Source organism: Pteropus alecto, unplaced genomic scaffold (assembly GCF_000325575.1).
Source record: "Pteropus alecto unplaced genomic scaffold, ASM32557v1 scaffold164, whole genome shotgun sequence".
Classification (NCBI taxonomy): domain Eukaryota; kingdom Metazoa; phylum Chordata; class Mammalia; order Chiroptera; family Pteropodidae; genus Pteropus; species Pteropus alecto.
The window spans coordinates 22,338,474-22,351,287 of NW_006439568.1; the positions used below are offsets into that span (position 1 = coordinate 22,338,474).

Consider the following 12,814-nt stretch of genomic DNA (forward strand, 5'->3'; position numbering starts at 1 on the left):
TGACATGAAGACGACTCACTGTTCCTCCACACCCCTGAGCCAGTTGTTCTTACGATCACCCTGCTCATCCTGACTCCAGTGTCCAGGGAATCTTGAAAATCATTGAGGGCCATGGTAGTCTACGCATCTTAAATGACTGTGAGGGGCAGTAAGCTTCCTCTGCTTTGCTTTCTATTGGCTAAGGCCTGCTGCTTATTCTGTGTGAATGGGGGGAACGGCTACAGGTACAGCAGTGTAGGATTACCCATCGCTGTATATTCTGAGGCTTCTTTCCTGCCACTACTAGTACATTGCTGGGAATGCAATTACCATGGAGATCTTTCAAAAATCTAAAAGGCTATACAACTAATATTAACCCGTGTTGTCTCTGGGTGGTTAGACTTATAGGTGGTCATTTTTTAATTTGGTCACTATATCTATATGTTCTCACTTTTGCAATTAATAAAAAAAAATAACAAAAAAATCTTAATTTTGAAATAAATAAGCCACCCTTTAATTTTTTATGAGACAAACAACCAAATGACTTGAAAACTCTCTAACATGGAAATTTCTCAAGAGAAAAATTTGAAATTTACAGGCATGTCATTCACTCTAAAAATATATCATATGAAAATATCATATCATATGAAAAATATTTGTAAGAACTGTTATGAAAGCAGTTTTAATGTCAAATTAACTAGAATTAAATGAATATACTTAAATAAGAAGAACTGCACTGTATCTGCTTTTCCAAATTTTATGCTAATAGTGTGGCAATGTAATGAAAAAGCAAGTAAGAAATCAGAACCTAGCTACTGGAAAAAAAAAAAAGCAGCAAGAGGGAGCCTGAGGGTATAACATATTCTGAAGCTGGACTATAGAAGCTGGTCCCAGATGGGAAAACTTGTTCTCTAATCTTATGACTTTCTTTTAATCACAAGCAGACAGTAGTTTCCTTATTACCCAGAGTTTTAGAAATACATTATTCTTGAGAGTACTTCCTAGGATTTCTTTTACTCATTTAAGACCACATCTTTGCATTTAATTCTTCCTCATATTATCCCTGCAGGGCACGTCCCTCTAATTATTCCCATCTAAAGTGACAGGAAAATGGAATCACACTACTTGGAAAACAGACATCCTTTGGTATGTTTTTTCTCACTGCTCCCTTGGGCATATTTTGTCATTGTGCTCACTTCAGCACAGATTATGAGCCGTCCTTGGAGGGCAAGGACTATCTTTGAATTCCCAGTGCCTAATAAATGCCTGGCACACAGTAAAAATAAGAATAAACAAATGAATAATAATACCCAGCACATAATGCTTACAATGCTTATCAAGCACTGTTCTTCATATATATTAACTTATTTATTATTTAGTCCTCACAACCCTATGAAACTATTATTATTCTCATTTTACATATGAGAAAACTGAAGCAGGAAAGTAAAGCAAGGCTACCCAGAACCAGGACCCAAACCTACACACTTTGGCTCTAGAGTCCAATCTCGTAATCACCACACCACGCTGCCTCAACAGCGGCCATGCTAACCAGGAGAATGTCCCACTCCAAGAGAAGCATGAGTACTCTGTACTTCCATCTCTAAACATTTCTGGGTTTTTGTCAGATGTAGCTACACCGTGTGGTTCCTTGGGAGACTTAAAAGGGAAAATAACTGGACACAGGCATACAAATGCAGAACCTTAACAATTGCTGTGTTTGTAAGGCTGTTTCTTAAATACCTGTGGGGATTTGTGAGAGCGCCAGCTGTACTGGTGACTATGGAGACTCGCCAGCAGAATATTTTCATCAGTATCCACCTGGCCAAACCGCAGTGTCTCCTGTGTGTCATTACAGATCACAAAATGGCTGAAGACCAACTCCTCTACCTCAGGGCATTTGTTCTGAAAGAAAAAGAATCGGAAAGCCAACATGAATCAGATTAATTGCAAGATGTTTGGCAGCTGTCTGCCCAGTGGCGATTGTTAGAACACAGAAACACTAAAAGATCTGCTGTCATTAGCTCTGGTACACAAAGTATTCTATACTTCCAGGATAAGCACAAAAAATACCTTAAAGAGATCTTAAATGTTCCAAAAATATGTTTCGATTTATGCTCCTGCAAAATAAATTATAGACACAGAAGAGTAAAAGAACAATGAGATCCCTCAAACTTTTAACATTTTAAAATGAATTAACATGCTACAAAGAGTGCGGTACTGCGCAGTGGCAGTGCACGTTTTAAGCAGAACACTGGAGGCTAGAATTACCATGTTCCTGGCCTTCTAAACTCAACAATCAAGACCAATTACAAAGCCACAGTTTGTACCCTACAGAAAGTAAGGATCTTTTAGGTAATATATTCCCAGATCCTTTAAGGGGTGGGGGCTGTGTGTGTGTGTGTGTGTAAATCTGCTCAGGGAGAGGTAAATAAAACCATAACTTTTCCTCTGTTAAGAGGTTGAACACATAAAAAAGATCAACTCCAGAATGAGGGTAATAAGGCAAGTTGTAGTTTTCAAAAGTAATGTTTCTTGAAAAACAGTTGTTGGTGTCTTTTTCGGCTAAGAGTCTTCAATCAGCTAATGGCTTCCATTAATCTGTTAAGGCTCAACAAATTAGTAATATGGCCCATTGTTGATGCCTCCTCAATGGTGTCTCCAATTGGTTGCTATTATAACAAAACACTGGCAAAATAATAGAGCATTTCTGTTCTTACTTTCTTATCACTCTAGTTAGACTACAGCCTAATATACAATATACGTACTTTTGGTAAATGAAAATAGCTAAATAAATGATCCACTTGAGAATGAAAGAAAAAAATCTTAATTAGCCAATCAATTTGTACACTATTGGAGGTAATATGTAACTGATGCTTCTCCAGTTAGCTTCTGTTTCCTGGCTGTGGATGTAAATAAAGTCACAATGCCACACTTTGTCGCTTGCCATTTTACTGAGGAGTGTGAGAGTAAAAGAGAATATATCGATCATGAGCATGAGTGATTTAAGTAATAATGGGAACTGAAGCCTAGAAGTCAATGAATGAATGCACTTGAATCCAGCCTAGACCAAAACCCTACCTAGAACCTTATCCAGAACAGTTATCTTAGGAGGTAGAACTCATTCCTAGTAACCCAGAAGGCCCCGAAAGTGGGTGGGCAGTGGTCTGTGGCTGCAGTTAGTGAAGAGGCCCCGAAATACCTCATTCTTCCAGATACCCTGGAGGACTTCTAAGCCCTCGCGCTATCATCCATCTATTCTCACTAAACTTCTTCATTCTCATGGAGCAGAACCTTGCTGGACAGTCAGACTAGTCATGAAGAGTCTGGCTAAATAAGACCAAAGCAATTTCAGTTAATGATTATCTGTTGTCTACCATAATACTCTCTGCTATGCCTTTCAGTCATGAGCTATGATTTAAAAACTTGACTGCCAGTGGGTCTTAGATGTCCTGGCCCCTGCTGTATCTTGAGGCTCTCTTCATTTTCTCACTACACCCCAGCTTTGTCAGCTCTCTTCAGATCCTCCAATATATACTGGTCCCTCTCAATTCATCCAACCTGTCAAATTCCTTCCTGCCTCAGTGCCTTTCCTCTGCTTATGCCTCTTTTCCTCTTTGCTTCACTAACTTCTTTCTAGTCAGTCTTCAGGTTCCTGTTTTCAGGCTACCTCCTCAGAGTAGCCTTCTGAGATCTTCTCCCAACCAGGACCCTCCTATTTATGCTCACAAAATACTCTATATTTCACCTTCACAGCACTTATCCCTACTGGGACTAAGTAATTATCTGTATGATTACGGGTTCAATATTGTCTCCATCATTAGATTCCATGCTGAGTAAGGGCTTTATCTCCAGTACCCAGCATAATGCCTGACACATATGTACTCAATAAATACTTGCAAAACAAATATGTAAGCTTAATTTTTTAAAATTATAAATGTAATAAATGATCACAGAAGAAAAACTAGAAAACATAGAAAGTATAGATTCTTTTTTTTTTTTTTTAAGTCTCTAATTTTACACCTGGTGATAACTGCTATTAACATTTTGGTGACTTTTCTTCCAGTAATTTTTCTCTTCAGTGTCCTGCCTGTTCCTAGTCTAGTCTATCGTATCTGATCCTACTTTCTATATCTTATACACTTAAAGGTTTGCAAACCTTTAATCAAACTGGAGTCACAGTGTATAATTAGTTTTGATGATTTTTCCATTTAGCATTTTATAATCAACACTAACTGCTCTCCTTGTAAACACTTTTCTCTCCATTAGGTCCAAAGCTCTATTAATGGCAAACATGAAGAAGGGGATATGATTCTAAACTCCCACTTAGATATTCTGAAATTGAAATTCAGTTTTCATAATGAATTGGGATCACTCTGCTGGTAACACAAAGGTTAAGTTACCAGATGGAGCTTGAATAGAGAAAAAGTCATATTACTTTCTTCATCTCTACAAACTGACCTTTAATAAATGATGAGAGTTTTAGGAAAAAATGTAAATGAAAGAACACAAGGGGGTTGTTTACATTTTTCTAAGGAATACTCAGAGTCCTCAGGGAACGGTTTCTCTACTGCTCCTTTGTCTGTGGAGTTCATTATAACTGTAATAAGTTTAAGCATTTCTTGGAATGTTTTAAATTCTGGTATATTATAAAAAAGATTGTACACATTTTATATGGCATCATATAGGCCAAAATTCAGAATGTTCACTGAGATTTGTAATTAAAAGTTGGCTTATTTACATTTGAAACTTGTGCTAGAGTGTTGTACAGGCATTTGCAATTAAACAGATATCATTTCAGTGTAAGATAAGACATATCTATAGGCATAACCTTGATTTTTAAGTAAAAATGTCCTTTCAATGCTATTTTGTCCAAATGTAAGAATATGACATAAAAATAAAAAGCAAACTGCAAGTGGCATTTTAGGTCCGTAATCTGGTTTCACAAAACATTAATCATTCACAAAAAGAAAAAAAATCTACAGCCAGAGAAATCAGACACTGATGAAGGCTTCTGTTAATCTTGAACTTGTGACCTAAGGTGAAAGGTCAAATTATTTCATGCTTCATCTGTCTGGTCCACATACACTGGATATAAATGACTTGTCTCAGATATGAATTCGATAAAAAGTATGTGGAGAACTCAAATAACTTATCCTGCTTATTAAATTCATATTTCTCATTGCCAACAATTATACTGTATACGAGCATGATACACACAATATTATCCAAGCTTGGGAAAGCAAGCTTTCCCTCTAAAGGGGACAAACCACATTCAGAATATTTTAAGCACAATGAACTTAATAACCCTTTACAAGCCCATTTCAATGTCAAATGTCCTATAATTTCAAAGTAGTACATTTTTGTATTTACTTAAGAATACATAGGGTTAGATGCCTACCGCATTAAAACTTGGTGGCAAGCACCCCTGACATGGGAGGAAACAAGAAAATTACAGCAACAATTACAGAAGTATATCCTCCTGCGGCTCATGTTAACATTGCCAAATCCCTGTATAAATCAGAACCAACTATTCATAGAATGTACCTGTCAGCAATATGCTATGTGACATATGGCTCCACTTAATCAAATATACAATTCCATTTAAAAAAAAAAAAAACTCAGAATATTCCTTCAAGGCACTATTTTAGCCAGTCATTCACACTCTGATGTGGTTTAAAACATTTAAATATTTATGCACTATATTGTATTTATATGTATAGCTGTGTCGAAGAGAATATTTTTACCCTGGGAGGAAACTGATATTTCTGAAGGCCATTTTGCAGTAGTTGCTACACATGAGTCCTCTTACAATGGCCCTGATACCAAGACGAAAATATCCTGAGTTTAAATGCTCTATCAATGACTCTTTTATATTTTCTAGGTTTGTTTTTTATTAAATGCATTGTTCAAAATATGACAAAAAACAGAAATTGGAGCCATGGAGGTTTTTTTCACATCACTATTCGAACCAGCTGCAAAGATTTAGATCACACTAGCTCTTATTTTACGCATGTCTTCTGCAACGAGAAAACCATGGAATGCCCTTAAAAAAGAATTTTAAAATATAAAACAGATGTGTTATCTTCTTTCCCTTTGCTATTGTAGTGCCATGTTAGGTAATTAATTCCTTAGTCTTGTATAGGTCTTCATGCATATAAAGAAAAGTTTATTCCCATAAAAATTCTTAAGTTAGAGAACTCGATCCCCTCCCCCCTCACTGCTCCTGTCCCTGTGTGGGGTCAGTGCAGGAGGAAGCACCGTTACTCTTGCGGAGCCAGCTCCGCCCAAATGCATGAGGGGAAATGCCTCAGCTTAAACAGCAACACAGTATTATACTGAAATACAGTATTATACTGAAAATCAGTAAGGGAAGCAGAAGTGATTTGTTCTAAATCGCTGAGCACATTATCATTCAAACATTTTGTTAAATTATTTTCTTGCTAGTAGATTCGGACAGGTTCCCTATTTTAAATATGCTATTCAGCACAGACTTATACTTCATCCCTTTTTCAATGTGACTAACTTCTGACAAGAGATAAAAGTGAAAAATTATCCATCAAGAATCTTTAACTGATTAAGAAAGTCCATTATCAAGTGCTTTTCAGGGATTCAAAATGGCAGCATGACAGTAGAAGAAAGACTAAGGCTATCTTGTGCTCACATATTTCTTCTCACTGCTTTTTTCTTCGAAAAGATGGAACGCTTATTATCAGAAAGGCTCACACAGGTTCTTCATTTCTGCAATGGATGCTTAGACGATTTGATACATAGCTAAGTTGAAGCTTTGGCAAACTAAAGCCAGAATACTTGGAAAAAATTTCTGGGAATATGTTACTTTCCACACAGATGTGGTACATTAGTCACAAAAATGTGGGCATGATCTCTGATGCATGTGTAGAGAACCCATATTCTCTAAAGTTTTTAAAAATAACATGTGTCACTTTGCCAAAACAGAGAAGGCCCCAAATATTATGGTGCCCATCAAATTCTTCATTCTCTCACATTTTGGTTTATGCTAGAAGTGATAACACAGAGTGCCTAGTGAAAAAGTCACATGTGGACAAACTTCTAGAATGAGCATACCTGTTGCCAAGCTTGTATTGCGGTGTTTAGAGAATGAACTGCGTGTTGCCCAAAGTTTACAAATATAGAATCAACTATGATGGTGCAGTCAAGTAGCTTTTCTACGGCATCGCTGGAAACCGCAATCTGCCCAAAGATGCCGAAAGGTTTCACCATGCTTTGCATTGTAACATTTCTGCACTCTAGAAGTTTACAGTCTGCTTGAGCTGAGAACTGGATCTCCTGACAGACAGAACTATTGTTCCACTGTCGAAGATACATGTGTGGTTCTTTGAAGGAAATGATCATGTATTCTAGTTCAGACGGCACATTTTTATCAGAAACAAATGGCTGTAGGTATCGCGGTGGAGCTGTTGGGAAAACAAACAAGAAAAACAGCAACTGAGATGAGTCAATGTTTTATGGAAATAAAAAGGTAACATTTAAATTATTCACTTTTTGATTAGTAAATTCTGTATTTACTGTTTAATAAATGTTAACATTTTCTTGAAGATATTACAATATTTGAATTATCATTTCGTATTTGCAAATAAAACTGGCTTGTTCCATCAGCAGGTCTCTTAAATATATATAGTATATATTGTCCAAAGGTTACATTCACTTTCACAGACAAAATCTGATCATAGAGGACAAATAAAATGAAAAGGAGGTAAATATCTAAGGAGAGTTTTCTTTTCTCTCTTCTTTTCAAAGCATTTTATTTTATTTTATTCTTAGTTTCAAGTATACAGTACATTGCTTTGCTTAGACATTTATATAGTTTATGAAATGATCCCCCCAATTACTCTATCACCCCTCTGGCTCTACACACAGCCATTGCATTACTGCAGACTGCATTCCCAATGTTAAGGAGAGCTTTTTAGAAGTGTTCTGTATCTATCAAGCAAATCTCAAAAACAAAAACATGAGTCACAGAGAGTTAAAAAAATCAGGTTAAACTCCATTTTTGCTGAAAAGGCAAGATGTTTAACAGCAGCTGTATTTTGTTTTAATCTGCTTTTTTCCATTTTCCATTACATGTAGGTTGAAAACCTATACCTGAATCAAAATGTATTAACTAGAAAAGGTTTGGTATAGACTTTAAGAAATAATTATTCATGTAACATTAGCAAACTTATAAAAGGCCACTTTTGGGGGTGTGGGAAAATTTAATCTTCTACCAACTTGTAAAAATACTTGTCCTTTAAATTATTGAAGAATTTTCCCATCTTCTGTAGAAGGTATTCACGTTTTTGAATTCGAGTAATATCAAGTACTTTTAGAATCCATTTGCCATTAATGTAATAGCTCAGGATGTAGAACAAAACCAGATGTACCTCTTTCAAAACGATCATAATTGGAATAAAGTAAAACCTGCAATTTTTGTAACTTCCTTGAAAAGTCTCGTTAGGTAGCATGCAAAATCATGTCAGTTCAATATAGTTGGTAACATGTGTAATAGGTCCATAAGATAGTTTAAAAGTAAGGGGTATATCTGTGATATGAAATCAACTTCAGAATAACTTTGCCAGTGCTCTCTGTTAGGTGAAATGAATACCACTTCTAAAAATACCCACTGCCATGTGAGTGGTGGTCAGCAGAGAAGAAACTGTGGGGAAGAAGTGATTAGCAATCACAGCATTCTGAATCGTTGCTAACATTGTAGTACACAGACTGGCAATCCCTGCAAGCCTTTTTACTTCCTGAAAATAAATTATCTGGGTAAAAATTGATGAATTGTGTCTCCAGAACACTCAAGACAAAAAGTAAGTATTAAGTGAATATTGTTATTCTGATGCTAAAGTAAAGAGTACCTGTGCCCTACGGCCATGCTACCCTGAACACGCCTGATCCCGGCTGATCTCGGAAGCTAAGCAGGGTCGGACTTGGTTAGTACTTGGATGGGAGACACCTAGGAAGACCAGGTGCTGTGGGCGTAAAAAAAAAAAAAGAAAGAAAATAAAAAAGAGTACCTACCTGTGCCTAGTTGATCCAGGTGATGACAAAGATGGAACTCCAGGTGGGCAAATTGGAAGGAAATGCAAAGAGATGGGACAAACCATGGAGTAAAACAGGAGTCGACTCTGGTACAGGCAGCCAGGGCTGTTGGAGTTACAAGCTGGTCACAAGTGCTTTGAGAACCAGATTCACTTGCAGAGCTATGGGAAATAAGTAATGAAAGAAGTTCAATAACCTACATTTCCCAATATCATATAAGTGAAATGTCTTTCTATGAGGGTTTTTTAAGCTTGCACTTATAATCCTATAGTCAACATGCTATCATCAAATCTTTTGTATTTACTCACATACACTAGCTGTTTTTTAAAATTAAGTTCATGTTGATTATTCCTTAAGTTATTAGCAGAAAAGTTTCAAAGCATTCCTCAAACCCCAGACCATGCTGACTTACCTGCCATCCTGTTTTCTTCCATCCTTATCTCTCATAATTTACAGAAAATTTGTTCTTATATTAGTTTAAAATCAACAGAATTCAGAGTATGACTCTGGTATTCAAAAAAACCAATACTTTCAGTGTCACCATAAATGTTTCACTTTTTTTTTTTTTTTACCTCTCCAGATTATTCACATCCACATTGCCATATGAATTAGTCAACACTCTTTATTGAACACCTAGTTCAATGCAATGGATACTGTGCCATAAAAGTTATGACCATGTCCAGAAGAACTGAGGTGCCATGGATAATTACACTGCATCGGTCGTCTCTTCACTTCCATCCTCTTAACACCATTTTATACAAGTAAAATCTGATGAAAAGGAATAATGAAGGCAGCTGTAGGAGGGAAGATGATTGATTGTACACGGTGGCTGCTGGTGTGCATGGGAAACATACTGCCTAGGGGCCTCGCCTCAGTGCTAGCAGAGGCACGAGAGCGGGGATGGGGGGTGGAGCAAGGTGCGTCCTGGTAATTATGAATACTAAATTGATGCCGCCCTATTCCCCCTTACCACCTTCCATCTTCTTTCCAAATCTAAAATCTGCCTGCATTTATGGTAGCCTGACTCCCAAATGCATGTGGAGCCTAGAGAAGAAATACTATGATTTACAGTATCTTACGGAGAACTACGATAGGAAAAACTAAAGAAATAAATCCTTGGTTTTCAAAGAACTCATAGTCTAACTGGTGATATGAAATACGTGGACACTTAGAAACATTATGAAACAGAACCACCTCTCAGGAACAGGAAAGTCAAAGTGCTCCCAGTGTGGAAATGTACGAGAAACGCAGAACGCTGTGGGGTAAAATGTGAAATTTTCAGTGTGAATCTTCACCTGAGTTTTGAAAGAGACTGTGAAAAGCCTGGTGAAAATAAAGCTGAGAGCATTCCAACATGCTTACTGAGTGTTTAACTTCAAGGATTTACAGTTACATGGTGGTATTTACTGCAGTGTTAGTAAATCTCTATTGCACACAAATAAAACACAAACTCTGGGGTCCTGTGTTATTGAATAAATGCTACGTGCAAAAAGCAGCCAAGTGTATTCTTAACTTTCTATTCAGGCAAGAGATCTATGAGAAACAGTGAGTACATAATGTGAGGTTTATCTGAGGCATTTTTTCTTGCCAACTACAATTTTTCACACTCGAGGGTAGCAGATACCATAACATGTTGAAAAAAGTTGCTAAAACATTATGAGTATGTGCCACACACAATCTTTATTTATAACAAACTAATTATTTACTTTTCTGAAATTAAATTCACAAATCAATGGTTAAAAGAGATATTTTAGGTACACACAGTAACTCTTAATTAACATACTCTAATGTTCAGTACTATCTCATATAATCTTGAAATCTCGACTAAAATGGTTCCTAGGTTAATCTATATTTAAAAATTTAGACTTTTATTTGAAAATTTGAGTCATATCAAAATTAAAGTTTCTTAAACACAAAATTAATATGGTATAATCTAAATATTCTTTAACTATATTCTGAATCAATAAAATTATAGTTTTTTGATACTGAATTTGATCATTATATATTATATAAACAGCATATACATGTCTACCTTTTACAAAAGTATCACAAAGATCTAAGTGTAAAAGACCTTAATTGTCATAAATATGAGAGTAATGACCCTGCTAGGCACACTTATAACAGCTGCATTTGTGTAATTTTCTTACAAAGTTCAGTACACTAACCTTGATCTGACACAGATATCAAAAAGAAAAATTTAACTTATGAGATATGTAATAATCAGAAACAGAGAAGGAAGTAGAAATGGCTCCCAGAAGATCACCCAAATAATAAAACATAGAATTCAAGATCCTAGTTAGTTCTACTTAAGTAGTTAGTTCAAATATCAATATGTTCCTAATGGAAACTCAAATTTTAGAACAGTGGAAATATTCTAAACGGTGGAAAGTATGGCAGGAGTTTTACATATTCATACCTTCATTGTAGCCAAAGGGTTACTTATCAGCTCTCCTAGGTGACCTATAGAGGGGTGTCAATTCTTTAAACGAGTGTTTTAGTAAGCCCAGATCCTGTCTGATCCAGAGGCACTGTGGGGACTCAGGCATAATCTTCTAAGATTCACCCTCGGACATCACCCAGGGTGAACCTCTTTAGCACTGCAGGTACCCATCAATGATCTGACTCCACTGATGAAGGCTCGAGCTTTTCTCTGGACCCCTCTGTGGGAATAAGAGCTTTATAATATAGCATAATAATAGCATCGAGATTAAGAAGAGAATGACCGAAGGGAGAGAACTTAGATGAAAATGCTTACACTACTATCACTTATATTTGTAACCTTGGGCAAGTTATTTCATCTGGATAAATCTCAGTTTTCTCATTTGTAAAGTGAGTATAGTAATTGGACCCACGTTTTAAGTATTAAATGAAATAACTGCATACAAAATGCTTAGCATAATGTCTAGCACTCTATAATAGAAAAAACCCACCCCTTCTTTTCTGGCAGGCAAACAGGGGACCATACTGGTTCCTCAATTTAACATTAACTGTTGGTGGTTGATCACCTTTAGCTCCTAAGAGAGATCTCACAATATCACACTGACATTCATCTCAGTGTGGCATTGTCTCTCAAACACTGGTTCACCTGAACTCTCTCCTGGCTACTGCAAAAACACTGCTCCGTCCATCCTGGGAGAGTAATGTGTGGTTGAGAGAAGACAAGGGAGGATGTACGAGCCTGTGGCACCATGTTCTCACTACCTCTTAGAACTGTCATTTAAAAAATGTTTTAGCTATAACCCAAAATAAGAAATACATTTTTATTTGTAACCTAGTACACATTAAAATGGAGGAGGGAATAGGAGGTTTACTGAAAATACAACACATTCTGATATTTTTTAAAGTGTAGTAAAATAAACATAACATAAAAATTACTATTTTAATCATTTAAACTACACAGTTCAGTGACATTAGGTACATTCACACCATTGTGCAAGTAGCAATGCAATCCATCCCTAGAATTTTTCTATCTTCCCAAAATGAAACTCCATACCCATTAAACAATAATTCCCCATTCCCCTCTTCCTCAATCCCTGGCAAACACCATTCTACTTTGTCTCTATAAATTTGACTCTTCTTGATATCTCACATAAGTGTAATTATACAATATCTGTCCTTTTCACACTTCTGTTTTCTATTTAATTAAAAAATTTTGACTGCAACCTGCTCAATTGATTTCATAACCCACTAATGGGTTGTAATCTGTGGATTAAAAAACAGGCTTAAAAGGGCCCTCACATAAAGGACTCCTTTCTATCTGACTATAAAAAAGTGT

General features: G+C 36.3%; 1 protein-coding gene and 1 pseudogene across 1 annotated transcript in view; one reads left to right on the forward strand and one right to left on the reverse strand.

Annotated features, from left to right (window-relative positions):
• The window catches only part of VPS13B (vacuolar protein sorting 13 homolog B), a gene marked incomplete at its 3' end in the record, with an annotated part of 647,903 nt that overhangs the window by 37,021 nt on the left and 598,068 nt on the right, over positions 1–12,814 (reverse strand). Inside the window, exons 41-43 of the mRNA XM_025050073.1 lie at positions 9,019–9,200; positions 7,063–7,412; positions 1,720–1,881 (exon numbers count right to left, since the gene is read on the reverse strand). Coding sequence (XP_024905841.1) covers positions 1,720–1,881; positions 7,063–7,412; positions 9,019–9,200 — 694 coding nt within the window. The remainder of the gene's footprint in view (positions 1–1,719; positions 1,882–7,062; positions 7,413–9,018; positions 9,201–12,814) is intronic.
• On the forward strand, positions 8,861–8,978 carry LOC112483635 (annotated as a pseudogene).